Genomic DNA, 22,653 nt, shown 5'->3' with positions numbered 1-22,653 from the left:
CTGTCCTCAGCTTGTTTTTATAGAACATCTCCAGAGAAAATGGTTTGCATGTTTTTGGTTTTCTATAAGTAAAACAACTTTTTCAAACAATCCATCATTCAAAAAAAAATGCTGGTTTTTATGAAAAAATGAGTTCTGTGTTTTGAGCTTCTGTCAGTAGGCTTTGGGGTTCGGGGTGCCAATAACATGGGCCCCCTGCCTACATTTTGCCCGTGTGGATGCAGGCACAATTACATAAACACATCCGCAAACATAGGGGGCCCTTTGCACGGAACTGGGCACACACCAACATCTTGATTTCGGTTCAGTTTAGAGAAAGTAGGAAATTTCTGTGCCACTTGAAGGATTTGTACCCTCTTCAGAAATCCCCAAATAAACAATGATACAGCTGGACTGTCAAAAGTCGTGGTATGTGTTTGGATGACGAAATGGACAGAGAGCAAAAGCATGAATTTTGGCCCTTAGGTTGGTTGTTCCAGTGGAAAAGTGAGACATGTAAATTAAAAATATTTTGTGAAAAATATTTCAGCTGTCCCCTTGGAATCTGAGGGGGCATTAATTTTCATACTCAGTTATCCTTGATGAAAAAGGAGGCCGGGCACAATCTATATGGTAAAAGGAGAAAGCCTCCGGCAACATTTCAGAATCAGTTGGGATTTCCAGAATTTACGAAGGGCCAAACGCGGGCCTTCACAGGCTGTCTTGTTTCTCAAAAGATGCATTTTTTGGTTTTGTTTTGTTTTTTTCTTTTTTCCTTTGATTTTTCCTGACTCGCTGCCTGCCGTGTTTTAAGTGTGTGAGCACAACCGGCTTTCCTGCAGCGACGCACGCATGCGTGAGAACTGTGCTGGGCCTCGCGCGGTTGTATGACCCCCCACGCAGATGGTCCTCTGTGCCTACAGCCTTCCCTTGCGTGACAAAGGGCAAGTTTCACATCCCACCGAAACTGCCCAAAAAGGAGAAGATGACTCACAGGTCCAAAGGGACCCCAAGGACACCCCAGCTGCTGAAGAGCCCCAGCAGGGGGCTTGGCTCCCCAGGAGCCAAACCCTGGGAGGGACAGTCACAACAGGACTGGGGGATAGTTGGAAAGTCGCCCCTGACCCCACTGGAGTAGGGGGACGTTCCTGGAACGGGGCAGCCCCCTCCCCCTCTTCCAAATCTGCTCTTTGTTCTGGACTAGAGAGGAGTTGGAGTGGCCTTTACGCTTCTTCTTCCCCTCCCCGCCCTCAGCCCTTTGGGGAGCAGTTCTGAGGTTTAGCCACTTCCTAGATGCGGTGAGGAAGTGGAGTGGGCACCCGGGCCATGCGGAACTGCCGTGTCCAGCCGCGGCTTTATGAGACCACAGTCGGCTGTCAGAGTTCACCGGCCCCAGGGCCCACAGGCGCGGGGAGACCCAGCGCGCAGAGCAGGGGCTGCCTTGCCCTGCGGGTCAGGGCCACCAGCGTCCGCGAGGACTCACCCGTGACCTTCTTCCCAACTAAATAAAGCAGGCAGTATTTTGTCCTGCACTTGGACGAACAAGCTGGCGTCTAGGGGGAGGCCACAGGCTCTGCTGGGGAGCATTTGGCCCAGCTTGTTTATAAGGCGGATCAGCCAGCCACAGTTGTGCCTCGCCAAGATCGCCAGCTGGCGGGCCGGAGTGAACTTGACCTTCGAGTTCAACGTGCAGTCTCTCCCTGATGGGGCTGTGGGCCTCGCTCTGCTGTCCTGCTGGCCGCCCTGTGCGCTCTGCCCTGGTTTGCTGGAATTTCTAGGGAAGGGGCCTGGTGGAGCTCGGTGGGTGCCGTCTCCGGAGCACTGACCTGCACACCGACCACCCCCTCGTCAGACCCCAGCACCCCTCCTCACTTGCTCTTCCTCCCGGGATTGCCCAAGGCTCTGTCGTTGCATATCATGTTTCGCATGTCTCTAACGATGATTAAACTAATACTTGCTGACTCGTTATTACATTTCACTTGCATAATGGCACTGTGAGATGGAAAGACTGGTATTAGCCCCATTTCGCAGATGACAAAGCAGAGGCCCAGATGGGTTAAGTAACTTGCCCAAGGTCGCACAGCTAGCAAGTGGCAGAGATTTAAGACACGGGCATTTTGGCTTGAGGGTCTGGATCAGACCTAGCCTTCTGTATATTCCCAGGGCCACCAGACCGTATAATCGGTGCCTTATCTTTTGTTGTTTTCGGGTGACAGGGAGCTCTTCTGTCCCTTGTCGTGTCCTCCCACTTTATTCAGTAACAGGGTTTGTGCTTCTAAATCGTTTCCTGCTGGAACCCAACCGTGGGCAGAGCAGAGGCTGCTCTCTGGACTACGGGTTAGGTCTCCATGAGCGGGGAGAAGGGAGGTCTCAGTGCCCCCAACCCCTTTAGCTCCCAAATCCCCATGCTGGACACCTGTAACCCTGCAGCTTACCCCCTGGGGGACCCAGAGCTGTAGCCCACCCAGGGTCACCTGTGCACTGGCCAAGGCCCCAGCTTGTCTCCAGGTGCCAAAGCCAGGGCAGCAAGGAGGCTTCCAGCCTCTCCTGGCAAGGACTATCTCCAGGCTGCAAGGGTGAACCTCGGCTGTCTCTACAGTAGCACCACCCTCCTGCCGCTGCCTTCCGTCCTGCATTTGGTCCACTCTTGGGGTGGCTGTGATTGAGCCGGCCCGTGCTCCTTTGCTGTCCCCTGACCTACTGTTCCAACTGCAGTTTGCTGGGAAAAACACCTGAGCGGCTTTGCCCTCCACACCCACGCACTTAAAATACCAGGCCCATAGGTCAGTTTCATGAGGGAATTTGGCAAATAACGCGTGTGCTTCTGGGGTGCGGCTACCCCTTCTGCAGGTGCCGGCCAAGAAGGGCTGAGTCTCAGCAGGAATGGGCCGGGAAGTGGTGGGCGGCAGAGCGTGGGAGGGTCCTGGAGCTCAGTGGATCAGCCCCAGGGGCCCACTGGCCCCCTGTCCCCAGTTACCAAGCACACAGTGCCAGGGCGGGTCTCAGAGCAGGAGAAAGTGGAAGGCAGAGGTTTCCTGGAGTGGGAAAATGTCACACCCACCTGTGAACCAAATGTCATAACTTATTACCTCGGTCTGTGAGGTAATAAGCAGATCCCGGTGCTCGAGGCTGTGAACAAGAGCCCATTGTGAGGGAAACGACCAGAATATCTCCACCTTCGTGAACCACATCGCTGGGGTCAAAACTTTTGCTCTAGCTGGTAGCTTGTGCTGGGCGGACGGTTCATAGGACTGCCCATAAAAGGATGGGCATAAAATGATGGAATTATAATGATGAGCAACAATTTCCAATTTCACAAATATTCACTTTGGTTGAATTTCATTCCTGATTAAGGAGGCCAATCTGTGGTTAACCAGGGGGCGGCGTTCAATGCTCAGTTGCCAGGAGGGCAAATTCAGCTCAGTGAGAAGCTGCATTATAACCAGGCTTACAGTTAGCTTATAAGCACATTCTGGATATAGGGAAGCCACTGGGACTATAGTCAAAATTTTTTTTTAAGATTTTATTTATTTATTTATCAGAGAGAGAGAGAGCCACGCAGGGGGAGGGGCAGAGGAAGAAGCAGGCTCCCTGCTGAGCAAGGAATCCGATGTGGGACTTGATACCAGGACTCTGGGATTATGACTTGAGTGGAAGGCAGACACTTAACCAAGAAAAGCAACTCAGGTGTCCCTTTATTCACTTTTTTGGGTGGTGGTGGAGCACGGAAAAAGTACCAAGAGTTTGGATTCCTGGTGTTGGTGTCACGGAGTTTGCAAGTAGAGATTTGGGATCCCATGACAATAATGCAAAGAACAGTGGGTGTAAAGCTGAGACATCTGGGTTCTGCTGTGTATACAAGCTGTGTGACTTTGGGGAAGTGGCCTAACATCTCTGAGCTTTGGCTTTGCTACCTGTCAACCAGGAACAATAAAATCTGTCTTGTTTATTTCACAAGAACGTTATGAGCATCAAATGCAATAATATAGGGGAATGTGTTTGAAAAGTTCTAAGTCCTACACAAACCTAAAAATGCCAGTATTATGACGGTGATAATTCTCACCTGTCGTTTAGGAAACCAAGAATAGGATGTATAAGTTATAGCAAGCCTTCCACAGGAGTGGGACCCATTTCAGGAGGTAAAAAGAGCAGTTGTCCGTAGAACAGTTGTGACCCACAGTGCCAAGACTGGAACTCTTAAGACACTTGGTGTCTGAACTCAAACTAGGCTGAACAGTGTTCCCTAAATCATGTGCACCAGGAACCTTGGAATGTGTGACCTTATTTCTGTGGAGGGGCTTTGCAGCTGTAATCAATAAGGCGAGGGCATCCTGGGTTAGGGTGAGCCCTAACTCCAATGACCAGTATCCTTATAAAGAAAACTTGATTTGGAGACCGAAGACCCACGGGGAAAAAGGCCGTGTGACAACAGAGGCAAAAACTGCAAGATGCGGCTGCAAACCACGGAAAACCAAGGGTTGCCAGGAACTACCAGCACTGGGAGCAAGGATTCTCCCCTAGGGCCTTCAGATAACGTGTGGCCCAGCCAACACCTTGATTTTGGACTTGTAGCCTCCAAAAGTGAGAGTGCATAGAATTCTGTTGCCTTCAGCCTGTGGGTCTGTGCTGGTTTGCGACAGCAGCCCGGGCAACTGAGGAAGCACCCGTGTGCCCATGAACGTGGGCTCTGGGAGGGCTGCAAAGTCAGAAGATACAGTCAGAGTTGCAGGGGACCTTGTGGGTAATCCCACAAGTCCGGAAACCCCTGTTTTGCAGACCAGGAGACTGGAGAGGTCAAACCATTAGTTTCTAAGAACTCACATCTAACCCTCTTGCCGGAAGTGCCGCCCACCTCCACGTCACTGTGCCCACCTCTCTGGGCCTGACGTGCAGTCCCTCCTGCCCTCCCCCTACTTTGGCAAGATCCCAGGGGAGAGGTGATCTGGGGCATCTTTCTGAAGCCACATGTGAACCATGTTCTCAAGATGGCAAATCCCTAAAGCCCAAAAGGAATCTTCTCCAGGTTCCGGGATAGAAGAGCAGCCGATGGGAAGAGGAGTCTGGGGGCTGGGACTCCCGGGCTTCTCCAGTGCTTTGGTCCCATGGGCACCCCTCCTCAGAAAGCAGCCTCACCTCGCCAGGCAGATAGGTCGGCCATGACTTTGGTTGTAAAGCCAGGCCAGACAAAGCCCGTTTCAGCATCCAATCACCATTTGTCACTGTTCTTCTTCTTCTTCTTCTTTTTTTTTAAAGATTTTATTTATTTATCTGACAGACAGAGATCACAAGGAGGCAGAGGCTGGCAGAGAGAGAGGGGGGGGAAGCAGGCTCCCTGCTAAGCAGAGAGCCCGATGTGGGGCTCAATCCCAGGACCCTGAAACCATGACCTGAGCCGAAGGCAGAGGCTTTAACCCACCGAGCCACCCAGGAGCCCCTGTCACTGTTCTTCTTATCACAGGCTTCCCGGGAGACACAGTGCAGGTCCTTCGGGAGTGTTCACTGGGGCTTTTCATGATTAGGAATAGCTGGCTTGCTACGGCCAAAGATGACACAGTTGACCCTTGAACAACGTGGGCTGAACCATGCAGGCCCACTGACATGCAGGTTTTTTCTGATAAATGCGGTACAGGACTGTAAACGTTACAATTTTCTTTACAATGTTTTCTTTCCTCTAGCTTACTATATTGTAAGAACATAGTATATAATACATAAGAAATACAAAATATGTGTTAATTGACTGCTTACGTTGTGGGTGGGTCTTCTGGTCAGCAGTAGGCTAATGGTCCTTTTGGGGGGATGTCAAAGGTTATACACGAATTTCCACAGTGCAGGGGTTGGTACCCCTAACCCCTATGCCATTGGAGGGCCTATATATTTTTACTGAGCTTTTTTCGTGGCTTTCTTTTGTATTAAAACATGCATGACAGTTGAAAATATTCTGTTCTAACTTGAGGAAGGAAGGCAAGTAGATTTTTTTAAGCAGCTTTGGAGCAGATAGGGGAATGAATGGGCCTGTTTTGTTTTCCTTTCATTTCTGTTTGGTTTTGTTTCATTTTACATGACTAAGAGGAGACACTGTTAAACAGAAACCCACTGCCGTGATGTGGGCGGTCCAAGCATCATGCTTAGTCAAACCTTAGAATCCTGCTGGAGAACTCTGAGAAACAGAGAAGAAAAATAACAAAAGTGGGCACAACACACACACACACACACACACGTACCTTCATGCCCAGGTACTGTTTTAATGGTTTAACTCCTATTAACTCATTTAACTTCCCCGCAAATGCTGTAAGGTACAACGTGCCGTGCGTACCCATCTTCCAGGTTAAGGACACTGAGGCACGGAGGGGTCTAGGGCCTGGCCAAAGGACAGCTAGCCAGCATTCAAACCTGGAGTTCATCCTCTGAAGTGCTTGGCCAAGAAGAAATATTTTAAATTTTTAATATACATACATATTAATACTTATATTATTAATATTAATTATTGGTATATTTATATTAATTATTTACTTACATGTTAGCCATTGTATTCTAACTTATAAATATATTTTTAAATAGTTTTTTTTAAAGTTACCGAAAGCATAGCAGTAAACACCTGTAATGAAAACACAGTCGCATGCCACGCATGTACGTAAGCAGTTTGGGTGGAGATCCACGTGTGTGTGTATGTTTATAGTCCTTATTGAATCTCAGTCTGTCAGTTCCATATCGTTAAGTCCGTTTATTGACTATAAATTTTGTCTGGCCAATCCCTTGAGTGCCTCTAATAACATCTAGCATTTAAAAGTAATATTTAAAGTCAATTAACCAGCAATTAGTGTTTTTGAAATACAGAGGGAATAATTTTAACTTCGCCTATTCGCAAACTTGGGAATTCTGTCTTTCCTCATGCTTGGAGGGACAAGCTATGTTAGAGGGGAGAGATGAATATGGTTTCTTTTATTCCTTGGAGACAGTTGGGAGTGGATAGCTGCCAATCCAATCCCATGTTCCCTAGAGTCTCAGCTCGAAAGAAAACAAAACCAAATCTCTCTTGATCCTGTATTGTTTATTGATGATTTAACGAAAGCCGTGTAACCACGTGAAGTGTTAACATCGGGACCAACACCGGAGGTGTGCCTTTCAGAATTTAAGCAAAGCCGAAGTTAAGGGAGTGTCGGAAACAACACTCACTTACGCTGAAGAAGTACCACCTTTCCAGTCTGAGGGCTGGGAAGCATAAATTAATGGTCGACTACCCGGCAGGCCCATCCGACCGTCCCCTCATTTTTTGTTGTTCCCTTTTGTTTTCCGACAGGGAAGAGTTTCACTCTGACCATCACCGTCTTCACCAATCCACCGCAAGTTGCCACTTACCACCGAGCCATCAAAATCACAGTGGATGGACCCCGAGAACCTCGAAGTAAGTGGGCCCCCCATCGGGGCTGGCGGGCTTTCTGGGCTGGTAAACTGAGGCACCGGGGACGGTCCCTCAGAATCCTTGGGTTGGACTGGCACTGCTACGTGTGGCGGAAACCTCTGTCAGAGAGGACGGTGCGGCCCCTGCAGAGAGAAAAAATTTATTGTCGACACTCACCCCTCAAAGTCTGTCTCTGAGCCCTGGACTCCCTTTAAAGCATTCTCTTAGGGGGCAGAGAAGCAAATCGGGTGGAGGCAAGTGTGCGTTTGAAGCATTTCAGGGCCACAGGTGGCTGAGGACTTGTCCCTCAAATGCACAGTGAAGTGAGCACAGGATCAGAAACAAACAGTAAATGGATGGGTGGGGGCACGAGGGGGCCTGGGCACCAAGAAAAAGTGCCTGAGCCTCAGAGTAGACCACAAGGGGCCGATTACTACCCATGCTGGCCTTTTGTCCATTTGTTAAGGCAAGAGATGAAAACTATGAAAATGACCTTTTTCTTTGTGGCACAGATCAGAATCTTATTACAGGACTGATTAAAATAGAGAATGGGAGGGCAGAAGAATTCCCGGGGGAAAAACCAGTAAATATAGAAAGACGGGACCAAAAAAAGATCTCCTGTGAGGAAAACTTTTTTAAAAAGCAGTGGGGTTGTTTAGTCTGCAGAAAGATGTCTTCACGGTGACTTAATGACTATCTTTGAGTAAACCCAAGAGTAACCCTCTTTTCCAGAGCCACACCCTTCCCCAACACAGAGGCCGGGTTCTGCCCAGCGTCCGCGTGCCTCCAAACCGTATCAGGTCCCTGGTGGAAAATGAGTACTCTCTCTTCTGATGGGAGAGCGATTTAAAAACAGGGCTTCCTGGAGGTCAAGATCCAGGGAGATCTGGTCATAAACCAGAGTGGTTAGGAATTTGGGCTCTGGGGGCAAAAAGAGAGGAGTTCAGTGGTTCAGGCACATAAGCCTTCAGCAAGTTACGGAGCCTCCCTGGACCTCAGTCTCCTCATCTGCAAAATGGAGACAATAGTGAGAGCTGCTTTCTGAGACAGAAGGAGACAGTGCTGGGTACCTGGCACAGAGGACGAACCCAGCCAATGTTCTCCATCCCCAGTAGAGGCTCTTGGCTGCCTCTGAGGCTGCCGCTCAGCGGGGTGGTCCCCCAGAGGTGCTTCTCATGGTGGGGATGCTGCTGGGGCGGTGGGGTCGCCCCCAGGCGTGGCTCTCCACCTCACGCACCCTGTGCTCACCCCAGCTGTGGGAGTGTTTCCTGCGGTCCTGGCCACAGCCTCAGGGTGTCTCAGTCACTTGCTAGAACCATCCCATGTGTTGCCTCAGCTTCCTCAATGCCCCAGAGTGGGAAGAACCCCCACAAGGAAGCACCATACCCACCAGGGACAACCCCCCGGCACATGGCATTTCATTCTCCAACCCCTTACTGCCATTCGCCTCGTCTGTGACTCCCATTGTTCCTGACCTCGTGTATCCCCTCTCAGCTTTTTTTCTTGAAGTCATGGAGAAGATCCAGTCATGCCCAGACTCAGGAAACTCTGGGAGTTGGTAGCATCCCTTGATTCCAACTTATGTTTGAAAAGCAGGTCACGGGCAGGGGACCACACAGTGACAACCAAACCCACCTTTGTAGGTTTCCCAAGTAGGAGCAGCAAACTGAAGACTCCTGGGGACCCTGTTATGTTAATAACGTGACCGAAACATGGCGCAGGTGCCTTGGCTCTCTGCAGAGGCCCAGAGAGGAAGCAGGCTTCGGTTCTAGCCAGGCACAGGGCTGGGGGAAGGCAGTTGTGAGGCGTAAGGAAATTGACTTTGAGGGTAATTAAACTTTGAGAAAGGCCCACTCAGGTGCCTGGAGAATTGCTCTCTGTTAAAAAATAGAAGCCATTCCATCATTGAACGCTACATCAAAAACTAATGATGTACTCTATGGTGGCTAACCGAACATAATTAAAAAAAAAAATAGAAGCCGTTCTAATCGTTCAAATGCCAACCTGCCTGGAGGAAGAAACTTAAACCAGTGACCCCGCGGTATACCTCTACCTGTTACTCTCTCCTGCATTAGAAAAAGGGCGGGTTTTGCCCCACTGCCAGTATTTCCCATAACATTCAAAGATCCACCCAGCTTCAGAAGACAAATGGTGGGCGCTCCGACTTTTAAGAATTGGCAGTCAGAGGTGGAAAATACAGTATTGTGGCGGCCTGTGTATCCTGTTTTCCCTCCTGCTGTTTTCTAACTTCAGAAAACAGTCATTATTGAGAACGGCTCCTTGAACAGACAGAAGGGATTTGCTCCAAGGAGGCACCCGTTCTTATGGAGTCTTTCCTGACAAGTGGAATTTGGGGTCTTAGGAAAAATGAAATGGAAGGTAGTAAGCATGGAATAGGGAGGTGTTAGAGTCCCAGGTAGATAGTCTCACACGGCACAAAGGACTTCTAGAAAAATAATTGAATGCACACAGGCTCCCGGGTGGCTAGAGCAATGCCAACTTTTCTTTTCACCCCCAGGAAGCAAGGGTGGGCCCTCAGCGCTAATTTTCATGACTGTCTTCCTCATTATGTGAAAAATCTAGATTCAAGGTGGGAACTACTTTTTGATGAAGCTCGACTCACAGCCTTTTTCCTTCTTTCTTTCGCTTTCTTTCAAAGACAAAGGGAAGCAAGTTTTCTTCAGTTTAATTGCGATATAATTGACATATAACATTGTGTAAGTTTCAGGTTCGCAACATGATGATTTGACATATGTGTATGTTACAAAATGATCGCCACGGTGAGAGCAGTAAACACACCCATCCCCTCCGACGGTTAAAGTGTGTGTGTGTGTGTGTGTGTGTGTGTGTGTGTGTAGAACTTTTAAGATCTGTTCTCCTAGCGATTTTCAAATATACAATACTGTGTTGTTAGCTCTCGTGATCACGCTATACTTGACATCCCAGGACTTGTTCACCGTATAGCTGGAAGCTTTTACCTTCTGACCACCTTCACCCACTTCCCTGCACTCCCACTCAGCCCCCATCCCCCGCCCCTGCCTTCCACCAATCTGTTGCTCTTTGTTTCTAGGAGTTCCTTTTTCTTTTTTTTAGATTTTACATGTGAGAGCATACAGTTCTTGTCTTTCTCCATCTGACTTATTTCATGCAGCATAATGCCCTCGATGTTCATTCATGTTGTTGCAAACGGTAGAATTTCCTTCGTTACAAGGCTGAATAATATTCCATTGTGTGTGTGTGTGTGTGTGTGTGTGTGTGTGTGTGTATTTTATCCATTCATTTATTGATGGACACTTAGGTTGTCTCTGGTCTTGGTCCTCGTGAATAACTCACAGTCACTTTCTAATGTAATGTCAAGAGAGGTCATTGCATGTCAATCAGGATGCCCACTCAGTATCACATCTGTGCATTCATAAGCCCTCCCAAGTCCCTTTTCTCATAACAGGACTATGAATTCTGGCCGATCCTGACAAAGTGGCTCTGGCATTCTCAACTCAAATAGTTTTATAAAGTCCTATTGTTTCATGAAATCGAAGACTAGGGGAGATGAAGGGAGAGCCTCCAGGCCTAATGGCCTCAGACTGAAAAAAGGGGAAAAGCCCAGAGAATTGAAATGATGTACTTTGGTTGAAAAGAAATAGTTGGTGATGAAGGCAGAAAGAGAATGAGGAGCTCCGGGCACATAACCCTGCACTCCTGTCTGTCCATCCATCGGTCCTTCCATCCATGCACCATCCACCTGGGCTGTACGTGCATGACCTATTCTAAGCTCTCTGATGTGGCTTCATAGCCACATGTTTGAAATGAGGTGTTGGCTTCCAGGACGTCTCAGGTTCATGCCTGCTCTAAGATGGTCTAGGGAGGGCAAATGGTGGTGTCTCGTCGCAGGCATGGAGCCTTCAGCTTGAAACACTTGTGCACGAGGTGTTTTTCCCCCACACTTTGCAGGATTTTATTGACATCTCAGACTAATAGGGAAATTACCAGTGGATGAAAAATTGAATTTATTACAGAGAAAGAGCACCATCAGAAGATATCCCGGGCTGGGCTCCGTTCAGCAGCCATGGGGAATCTGTTTTCAGTTCATAGAACACTTTGTGGCTTGTTAACGTATTGAAAGATAGTGTTCTCATTAAGCGCGAGAGATGGACTGATGGAATTTTTCAGGACAAGGATATCTGAGAGTTGTTTTTATGTATATTTTTATACTGGGGGGATGTGGTGAAAAACTCGAGCTCTAGCCCATGCATCTGTAATAGGATACTATTAAGATACTGAAACGTGTTCTCCGCGGAGACTAGGTATCACCTCAGTGCCGCGGAGGAAGATATTTTGCTAAGGAGACATTGAGGGGAGTGAGCAGTCAGGACCTGAGCAACCCGATGGCAAGGGGTGGGGATTCCAGGGATACAGACTGGGTCGTCATTCTGATGTCACAAGCCATCACCCGTCTGGCCGGGTATCGGTTACATCCAGAACACTGAGTGACCCAATTAAAACGTGAAAAGATTAATACAACAAATACTGGCCATTTCTGGGAGAACTCCTGGCCTCAGGTCCCTCACAGAAACTGTTGTGTGGGCTTGGAATTCATAGTCACAGATAGCTAGGTGGAGCCGTTCCTTAAAAGCTTCAGAAAATGCTTTTTTTCTGGAGTACTAACCTTCTTGCCGACTAATCTTTTTTAAATAGGGAATCAAGGTTAACATGGGTCCCCTGGAGAGCCTAACCCTTTATCACTTTGTCACTTTGCTAAGGATTTTGTTGCGATTACACCATACAAATATATTTCCTTCTGTGATTTTGAATGGAAGCAGCAAATCTCTAACAGAGAGACAGGAGAAACGAGATCCTTAAACATGGAGACTACGTTTGGAGGGAAAAAAGGGAATGTGTGAAGAAAGTACCTGAAAACTATGGCAGTAATGGGCCTAAAGATATTTGAAATCAAGTTTCTTTGAAAAAAGGCAGCAAGAGCAGAAATGTTTACAGATTGCTTGTGTGACTGACTAAGGTACAGGGTTTTTAAAATATTATTTTCTCTTAATGATAAAAGTACTTAGGGACATCTGGGTGGCTCAGTCAGGTAAGCGTCTGCCTTCAGCTCAGGTCATGATCCCAGGGTCCTGGGATTGAGCCCAGGTGGGGAGTCTGCTGCTTCCTCTGCCCTTCCCCCTGCTCCCGCACTCTCTCTGTCAAATAAATAAATGCAATCTTTTAAAATAATAATAATAATAATAGAAACACCTAATAATAAAAATAGCTGGCAATTAGTACCATTGTTCGCCCAGCACCATTCAAAGAGCTTCCCATAGATTAGTCAGTATCATCTTTGCAAAAACAGGTAAGGAAGTTGAAACAAAAAGAAGTGAGGTCCCTTGCCCAAGACTACACCATCAGGAAGCCAGAACTGGAAAGAAGCAGTCCAGACACAGCGACTCACAGACGCCAGTGTCTGGTTTTAAGAACTGTACCATCTCCTCCTTGGGCTTCATTGTATTGAAATTTCTGTTTCAGAAATTTTTTATTAGGAGGGTTTATCGATATAATTCTGGTTCAAATACAGTCTTCAAGAAAGCAGAGGCTCGGAGCCTTGGCAGTCATTGGGTAGGCAGGGAACCAGCCCTCCCCGGTGGACCCTGGGGCAGGCGGCAGGACCCAACAGGCAGCCACGTGACCCCAGGTACTGATGGTTGGCTCCGTGTGTGTCCCCAGGGTCTGCTTGGGGGATGGCATCGACAGGGACCCGAAGCAGGGACCCCCGTTGTTGGCCTGCAGGAAAGATAGATAATGTGACAAAATGGTCGCCGGGCAAACATTCCAAGTTCTGGTCCCTCCCTTTGGCAAAGAACGTCCATGAGGGTCCAGCCCTCTCGAGGGATGGAAACTTGCGTGCTTTGCTCTCCGCCAATTACTAGAATAGCAGGAGGTTTTATACTACTTTGAGCTCAGGATTGTAATGATCCATCTACGGTCACTGTGTGTGCTCAGAAGAGCTTAAACATTTCTTCCAGGCAGTGAAGTGATCTACTTAATCCCTTAGATTCTTAAAATATCAGATTTGGACCTTAGTCCTTTCTAGATGAAATCCTGATTCACAAAAGAGAAAGGAAATAATGCTTTCTTCCCGCCCACCCAGATATAAAGCAGGAGACAGACAGAGGCTCCAAGAGGAGGAGGAAATGTTCTTCTTACTTATAGTCTTCCTCCCCACTCTGAAAGGCATTTTGGTGCTAAGATGGACATTCTGGGTGACTTCCACGGGTACTTTAATTCTTGCCGTGCTAAGTGCCCAAACTACCCCAAGACTTGGCAAAAGCAGTTTTTCAAGGATTGATAATAATCTGCCTAAATGTGTCCAATGAATTTTAGAATCTCATTCTATTTATTATTTTAGTAGTATCAAACTAGACTAAGAAGAATTTTACATATATAAAGATGTCCCTGACCCTTGAGTTTTCTACAGACTAATTCAGGCCAAGGTCCGAAAGGTTCACGGGATGAATGGGAATTTAAGAGGATCCAGGGGAAAGTATGCTTCTCCCCCTGGAAGCAGTGATAATCCCCCTTCCATGAGCTCACCAAGACCTGGGGAGGCCTGCGACCTCTTGGTAACAAGCCTGTCTATACTGAAGTCACTAGGATTTTTATTTGGGATTTGTATTGCTATAGAAAGGAAGGGGGAAAATTCCTTCCAGGTTGGTACCAGTGAGAACCCCAGGAAAGGATTTAGGTGCCTTTTTCAGTCTAACGGAGGTGGAGAGGGGAGAGAAGAAGCATGCGATGAAATTTAGCCCATTCTCTTGGATTTCTCTTTCCAGCGGGGCCACGGCAAACCGAAGTGCTATTTCATTTATTTTTTTTTTAAGATTTTATTTATTTATTTGAGAGAGAGAAAGCCAGCAGGAGGAGCAGAGGGAGAGGGCGAAGCAGGCCTCCCCACTGACCAGGGAGCCAGACTTGGGGCTCAATCCCAAGACCCTGAGACCATGACCTGAGCCCAAGGCAGACACTTAACCCACTGAGCCACCCAGGCACCCCCCCAAGCTCTATTTTAGGTGTCACCCCAGTGAGGTCAGCATCTAAAGTAAGCCAACATGTCACAGTCCTTGTTAGAATTAAGTATATAAAGGGCTAAAAGAAAAAAAAAACTGCCTCTATTTAGGCTTCCATTTCTTAATCTTAAAACATGTAGGAAGGTTACTGGATCCTGAATGGAGGATCTGGGTTCACACTGGCGCCACCAGGCCAGTGGGTGTGACCTTGGGCAGTTATCTTAAGTACTTTCATCCTGGTCCTCACTTTCCTCTTCTGCCCAACCAGGCGATGGGATGAGATAATCTCCAAATTAGTTCCCACTCAGAAGGGGTAACAAAATATTGTCAGAAAAACAGAGTCATGGGTTCCCCACAAACAAGGACCCTTAGACGCTGAGTCTCCTGGGCTCCCCTTCCCTGGGAGAAACGTACTTTGTCCTATGTGAGGTCGGACATAGCCACTTGTACCCACGTACATAATATGTTAGACATCTTTTTTTTTTTTTTTGCTGTAAATTTTTGAAAGGGCTTTTGTCATTTATTTTTTAAATTATCTGGCTATGAGTAACTCGTTTCATTACCTTCGGCCCTGATTTCCTTGTCGTGAACAACGTGATTACAATCAAGGTTGAGATTCCCCATTCTAGTACTTGCTAACTGTGTGGGTGACCATACCTGGTGGGCGTTGGCTGGCCTGGCGGAGCCTCCAAGGACAGCGGCTGTACTGACCTCACAGCGCTGGGAGGCTAGAGGAGACAGACTCTGTAGAACATTTAGAACACGCGATAAGTGTTGGGAAGACAGCAATTATTTGCATTTAGTCTTGGAATCCTTTGGCTATGAGAAAACTCTAAACCAAAAAAAAAAAGTGAATCCTAAGTTTAAAAATTCATGAAGCTGCCATCATGCTGCATTTTTTAAGACATTTAATTAAACATTTATATATTTTGATTTTTTTTTTTCAGTTTTCCTTTTGTATTTAGACCCAGTAAAATTTCTTTTCTGGCATTTTTATGGACCCTTGAAACACTCTGGGCACTGTTCCTAAGTCCATCTTTAGTAAAATGGCCTAACTCCCAAATGTTGAACTTTGTGAAAAATTCCAGGGGAAAAAAATCCTGTTTGAGTAACAAATGAAAGTCGGTACTGAGATCTAACGCGTAGGCTCTTTCCAATATATGCATGACAGGCTGTAGGGGAGACCTTTCCACGTTGTTCTAGAAAACGGACGTGAAGTATGCCAGAGTCTGTTAGAGTCTGAATTCTTGCCCCAGAGGAGAGCGGCTCCCCTCGCCGGGGTGCCTGGGCCAGCTAACCACACGAAAACTTTGCAGACTTAGGATGACACACTCAGGCACCCTCTAAGTTCCCTAAACCAACGTTTCTTTCTAGACTTCTTCTGCGGTTTTGGGGGGGGGGGGTATTTTGGTATCTGTTGGGTAGGGCTTTTCTTCATTTCCTCCAAAGACATTCAAGGACACATTTCAAGGACACAGGTGCTCTCCCCGTGGACTTGGGGACCCTTCTGCACATGCGCGGCGCCTGCGTTTGCAAGCCCGGTGCCCTGCGGCCTGGGGGAGCAGCCACCGACCTGGGGTAGCTAGGGAGCAGCACAGTTGAGGTCCACCCAGGTCATCCAGTTGCACTGTGTGGGGGTGGGGTCTAAGTGGGGGCCTTGGTCACCTCGGGAGCTGCAGGAACAGGTGGGCTCCAGCGTTGGGAACACCACTGCCAGGCCTGGCACAGGGAACCTCGCCTGCGGAAGGACTGTTGTTGGTCCCGCCACACGGCGTTATCACGATCAGTTCTCACTTTGGGGTGGTTGAGAATTTTTTCTGCACACGAGCCATTTTCCACTTCTCATTTTGAAAACAAACTCCGCACTAGTTTTCCCGAAGGTTCGGGGCTTTTTCCGTAAGCCATGTAGCCAAGAAAGTCATTGAGTAAGAATTCACCCAGTGGGTCTCCTAGAACCCCACCGCCCCCAAGCAACAACAGAAAACCCCAGAAGTCATCTTAGATCAGTCAAGTAAAAGCTGCCCCCTTGCAGTAGATCTGTGTCTAAGTTCGTTTGCGCTAACTTGCAATTGTTGTCTTCTGTTCTTTCCATGCTCTTGTCCTTTATAACAATTTGTTTTGAAGGTTTTGGGCTATGGAAAGTTGACCATAAAGAAGGGATAAATTAGGTATAATCTGTTACTGGGCATTACAGCTGTATTATCAGACATCACAGAAGACACTGACGTTTGGTTCTTTCGTAACATGACTGGGCATGCACATATGGTCTCTTTGTGTCAGGTTCTAGTGCAAGGAAGTTAGTGATGTTACTAGTAAAGTTGGCTACAGCTGATAGCCAGATAGTGTGCATATACATTTATAGATGAAAGTCAAGGTTAAAAAAAAAAAAATTCAAGTACCCAAAGCAAGTTTCTTTATTGTTTGCCTTTTTGTTTTGATTTTTTTTTTTTAAAGAAAAGCAACCAAATTAATCTGCTAACTCCCTAGACCCCCATTAAGTAAGTTAATGGCAATAGATTAGTTTGGTACTTCCATGATTTACAAAAACTCAGGTCCCATCAAAGCCAGTATTGACTAAAACTCAGACTGTTACGGAAGTTGACAGGTTTCTTTCATATACCAAAATGTCAAACATTTGATATGCTACGTGTTTGGTTGGTTTAGTTTTTGTTTTTGTTCGCCACGGCCTGGAAATAAGTCTTCTGGTCATCTGAGATAAAAAGTAAATATTTTGAAATCAGTAAATTCTTAAGGACGGTATGCATTCATGGACCCTTTTGGATTTGTTCCTGGTATCACCTTATTTTTACTTCGCTTTGAAGTGGTTTGTGATATTTCCAATTTGTTCATTTTAAAGAACTGAGGAGAAATGAACAGAGTCCCCTCTTTTTGTTGGTCTTCAGCTTTGCCACCAGGGCAGAGCCCTGGTTTCAGAAATGAAGCAGAGAGCTCTGAGCCAGAGATGGGGGGGGGAGAGAGGCATTGGAGCTGGACCAGCCTGGCTTCCAGTGTGATCCCTGCTACTTACTAGCTGCACAGCAGTTTCCCCATCTGTAGAATGGGCTCCTGCCTTGCTGAGGGATATGAGGATAAAATGAGCTAGCCTGAGAGGCGGACTGGAGTGGTGGCTGGCCGCTGGAGAGCTGGCCACCTTATTCAGCCTCACCTCTCATCTGAGATCAGATTAGCCTCCCCAAGCTCAGCCTCCTCAGGTGAAAACCCAGGAAGGTGATAGCCTTCGTGGGGTGGGCAGGGGCGGGCCAAGGTCCTCTGCAGATTGACGACAGCACAGCCTGGCACAAAGGAGCTTCTAAATATTAGCACATGCCCTGGACACATAGGTCCCTTTCCCTCTTCCCTTAGCCCTTACCAAGGGAACTACTGGAATTCTGCCCGAGTGAGGGTGAAATATCCGCCATTGCCAAGTTATTTAAAAAAAAAAAAAAAATCCTGGCAGATCGAGCCCCCAGAATATAATACAATAAGGGCCTTTTTCTGTTTTCCTTCTTACCCTATCTATTATTAATTCCAAGTGCTGAACCAACTTCAACAACTTATTCCTCACTGAAGCAAAATCCTGTTAACTGGATTGTTTTGCAGAGAGGGGGTTCTTCTCCCAACAGAGACTTTATCAAAATGTAGTTGTTTCTTAACTGAATGTTAGCACTCAAGCTTCTGTGTGCCTACCACGTCTCTTCACATCTAGAAATTTCCGCTGGGTCATCTTATAACATGGGAATAATCGTAAGAGCTGTCTACTGCATAGGGTTGTTTTGGATGAATGGAGATATTTTGTGTCAAGGTGCTTTTTTTAAAAAAAGATTTTATTTATTCATTTGACAGACAGAGATCACAAGTAGGCAGAGAAGCAGGCAGAGAGGGGAGGAAGCAGGGTCCCTGCTGAGCAGAGAGCCCGATGTGGGGCTCAATCCCAAGACCCTGGGATCATGACCTGAGCCGAAGGCAGAGGCTTTAACCCACTGAGCCACCCAGGTGCCCCATGTATCCAGGTGCTTTTAAAGCAGTCTTATCGGGGTGCCTGGGTGGCTCAGTGGGTTAAGCCGCTGCCTTCGGCTCAGGTCATGATCTCAGGGTCCTGGGATCGAGTTCCGCATCAGGCTCTCTGCTCAGCAGCAAGCCTGCTTCCCTCTCTCTCTCTCTGCCTGCCTCTCTGTCTACTTGTAATCTCTCTCTGTCAAATAAATAAATAAATAATCTTTTAAAAATTAATTAATTAATTAATTAATTAATTAAAGCAGTCTTATCGATTAGGTAATAGAAATCTAATAGCTATGTTAAAATAGTAGAAAAATACAATAGAAAAATTCATTGTTGTTTGTGTATATCACACAAAAATCGGAGGGATCTGAAATAAAATAATTATTGGTTTTTTCAGAGGTAGATTTCATCTCATGAGGTCTTGAAATTGAGGAGAAGAAAACTGTAGACAAAAAATAGAGACAGTGAAATCAGCCCCCTCTGTAAATCCATGCTGCTAGGAATTTGATCTTTTGTCGTCAGAATATCTTGATATTTTCTTTACCTCCTACTATGTCCCCTTAAAGAAGATTGAAAACAAAAAGAAGCACCCCAGACAGTAGAGGAGAGCTGCATTTTCTTTTAAGATATATTTCTTTTCCAAAGCCAAATGCAGTTTTTCCTCTGCAGCTCTGGGATTCCCTTTTCTCTCCGTGAAAGACTTAGAAGAGCTGCGGGAGCATGTGAGATCCTACCGCAACTGGTGGAGTCCTTGCTCTTTTTTTTCTAGCCCATGGCTCTTTATATATGCTGCTTGCCTGAGATTTCTGGATTAGATTTCAGGAAGGTGAAATGTTACACCCTCGAGCCTCCATGCCAGTTTCCCAGGACCAGTCAAAGCTGCAGCAGCTCAGAGGTGAGAATCTTTCAAGGCTCCAGAGAGAGGCCGGCTTTCTGTCCTGTTCGCTGGCTGACTGGCTGCCAGGAGCAGGTGGGGAGAAGCTCCGTTCTATGCCTTGGGTGATTCAGCCAGTCGCAAAATAAATAGGCAACCGAGTACAGGCAGAAAGGACTGGAAACTGCTGAAATTTGAGTCTCCAGGGCTGGGCTCATCTCGGGAGCTGCTCTGTTGAACTGTAAAAGGAATCCTGAGCCCTGGGCAAGGGAGCGGCGACAGGCCTGGTGGAAAGACCGCTGGCCTGGGAGCCGCAGCTTCCGGCCCGGCTGGCTCTGCGGAGCTCGTGGCCCCATCCCCTCTCAGAGCCTCCGTTTCCCCATTTGCAGAATGAGAGAGGATCTGAGGATTTTAAGATCTTGCATCAGCTTCTCAGAAGATGACTCGATCAATGTCTGTAGGAGCAATTGTGCTTCCAACACATCGTCTTCCAACCTGGAGGAAAGCCTCTGGGCCCTGCAGACCTGCAGACCTGCAGCCAGCCCACCGGCCTGGGGAGACAGAGATCTGGGACTGGGAAGTTGGGGGAAGGCCCAGATGGGCCAGATGGGACTGGGAAGATGGGGAAGAGAAAGAGGGGGGTGCATTGATCACTGCCCAAGTGGGAGCAAGAAATGAATAAAGGTCCACTCTGGAATGACATGCCTCAAGTAGGGGAAATCATCCTAACTAGATTTCCCATGGCTTTGGCATCATTTAAGGGAAAAAAAAAAAAAAAGAGAGAGAGAAAAAGGAAAAGACATCCTTTCACCCACAAAGTACTCAATTGTGCAAGCCACAGAGTCCCAACATGGCCAGCTTCCTGAAGCCGGCCGGTCAGAGACCTTAGCGTGCATTCCTCCACCAACCAAAAAGGATGGTCTGAGTCCCATAGACTCGACTGTTCGATGTTTCTCAGCAAGGGCTGCCTTGCCTTGTTCGCCTCCTCGTGGAGTTCTGGGCTGTTCTTCATTACCTGTCCTACCTATCTGCACAATCTAGCCGCAAACAGCTTCGGTTGACCACACCACTTCCCTATTGAAAGTTAATACTGTTTGACTCATTCTGTGTTACTAACCTGAAGCCAAAGAAAACAAGGCAGAGAATAAGCGGCTTGTATGGAGTTTGGAAAGCTCTCAGAGGCCCTGCTTTCAAAATCCTATACAGTAGCTTTACTATATCTCTCTGCTGCAGCTGCAAAGAAATGAAGGAAGCAGAAGTGGTTAAAAGAAGAAGAAGAAAAAAAAAGCTGGGGGTGGGGAGAGCCAGGTCAGGATTTGGGGGGGGGTGGAGTGCCCCGCAGGTTGCGGGAGGACTCAGTATCATCTACACCAACCTTTGAACGCCTTGTCATGTAGCTGGGATTCTACCTTCACGCACTGGAGTACTCAGACAGAGGAGGGACTGTTGGCTGAGTTCAAAGGAGAGAAAGTTCAAAACGTGCTTGAAAAAGGACGGTCTCCTATTGCATGCAGAGTGGAGTGGGGCTGGGCCGCTGGTCCCAGCAAGCCAGGCTTCCGTAGACAGAGCCCCAAGGTAAAAAGACAGAGAGGGGCAAGTGTGTTCCTTTCAGATCTGGGAAGGATTTGCCAGGAGAAGGTCGTCTGCCTTGGCTAGGGACGTATTGACAGCCTTCTTGTCCTTCATTCTATAACTGGCTCAGATGTGGTCACCAGGGTAAATAGGGGGCATTTGTGTCTTGGCATAAATAGAACGTTCCCTCCCAGCGTCGCCTGGCAGGCAGTGGGACTTGTGCGGTCATCACCGCGTCGCGGCTCTTTGGGGATCCCAGGCAAAGAGCCTCTTGCCCATTCAGGTGATGGGTGGAGGAGGAGGACTTTCTCCCCTCCAGACGGACGCGTCTTCTCAGCTGTGCGTTGGCTGTGAGCAGAACTTGGCCTCAGTGAGGTCCTCATGCCCCCAGACAACCTGAAAGCTTTTTCTTTCTTTTTATTTTTTTAAGACTTTATTTATTTGACAGAGATCACAAGTAGGCAGAGAGGCAGGCAGAGAGAGAGGAAGCCCCGAAGCGGGGCTCGATCCCAAGATCCTGAGATCATGACCCAAGCCGAAGGTAGAGCCTTTAAGCCACTGAGCCACCCGGGCACCCCTTGAAAGCTTTTTCTCTGGATGGTGTGCGGTGGGGCTGATAACCCATTAGAAACCACTAGTTGCTGTTGCTTTTTGAACCAGCGAGTGCTCAGGAACCAGGATACCGCGGTCTTCCACACACCTGCAGGGTCTGCTCAGCCACTATCTAAAGGACTTTGACAGACCCTCAGTCTCCTGCCTCTGTGAGGACAGCCCCAAAGTCAGTTGGCACTTATGACACGACAGAGAGAGAGGGAGACAGAGACAGAGAGAGATGGAAATCAGATATTGCCCCCGACCCTCCCCCGAGGGCTAGGAATGGGACCCAGCAGGCAGGCCTTTTAGGAATGGGAAGGAACTTCCTTACCCCTTTTCAGAAGTAGAGGAGTAGAGAGCGTCTTGCCATGGCTGGGTGCACACCCCAGAATCAGTGCAGCCTCCGGAGGGGCAGTTTAATCACTCCTTCCTTCTTCCCTTTATCCATTCACCTTACATTGGTTGGGGCACCACCCAGCCTGGCAGGGGCCCTCAGTTTACCGTCCCTGCACATCTGCGGGTCACTGGGGTGTGTGCCAGGGCAGAGGGAAGGAGCCCGGGGGCGGGGGGGGAAGGAGCCACTCGGAGAACAGGAATGCCCAGGCAGCGCAATGAAGGCGGTACAATCTGTGGGCCTCTGGGATCGTGTTCTCCTCGACCCCCCGCCTGGCCCTGGGGCTGGCTCTGCTGAAAACCAGGACTCCAAAGCCAGTTCGGAGGCTCCAGGCAGCATTTTAGGCCATACTCACCTGTCAGTACTGATCCCCGCCCCCCCCCCCCCCCCCCCCCGCCACCAAAATGTCCCTCCTAAAGGCACCTTCAGTTCAGAGTGCGTGGTGGAGGCTGCAGCCCCGGGGTGAAATGAATCCCACTCTCGGGTTACTTTATAATCACCCTCCAGTGGGGTTTTCTGGAGACAGTCCTTTCATGGAGGAGAGGGGGTCCTACTTGGAACTGCAGGCTCATAGAGGAGAAAGGATCTTGAACTTGGGAGCTGTCTGCCCCCCTCCTTCTCTGGGGTTGCCTCCACCGCCCCCACAGAGAGCTGCCTCTGGCTAAGAGCACAAGAAACCAGGCGGGTTCTCCGCCCTAAGCTACAATTACCTCCTGAGTCACCAGACAGAAACAGGAGGTACCCGGGGCGACCAGCGACTGCAGATTGTGAGCTCCTCTGCTTTCAG

At 48.1% G+C, this 22,653-nt stretch overlaps 1 protein-coding gene across 3 annotated transcripts in view; it reads left to right on the top strand.

Moving 5' to 3' along the window:
* The window catches only part of RUNX1 (RUNX family transcription factor 1), a 248,854-nt gene that overhangs the window by 175,843 nt on the left and 50,358 nt on the right, over nucleotides 1-22,653 (top strand). For all 3 annotated transcript variants that reach the window (XM_046002999.1, XM_046003000.1, XM_046002998.1), the window contains exon 6: nucleotides 7,277-7,381. In XM_046002999.1, coding sequence (XP_045858955.1) covers nucleotides 7,277-7,381 — 105 coding nt within the window. The remainder of the gene's footprint in view (nucleotides 1-7,276; nucleotides 7,382-22,653) is intronic.

Source organism: Meles meles, chromosome 4, assembly GCF_922984935.1.
Source record: "Meles meles chromosome 4, mMelMel3.1 paternal haplotype, whole genome shotgun sequence".
In the NCBI taxonomy this organism is placed as follows: Eukaryota; Metazoa; Chordata; class Mammalia; order Carnivora; family Mustelidae; genus Meles; species Meles meles.
Note: the sequence above shows the minus strand (reverse complement) of the source record. Positions and strands in the feature narration are given on the sequence as shown.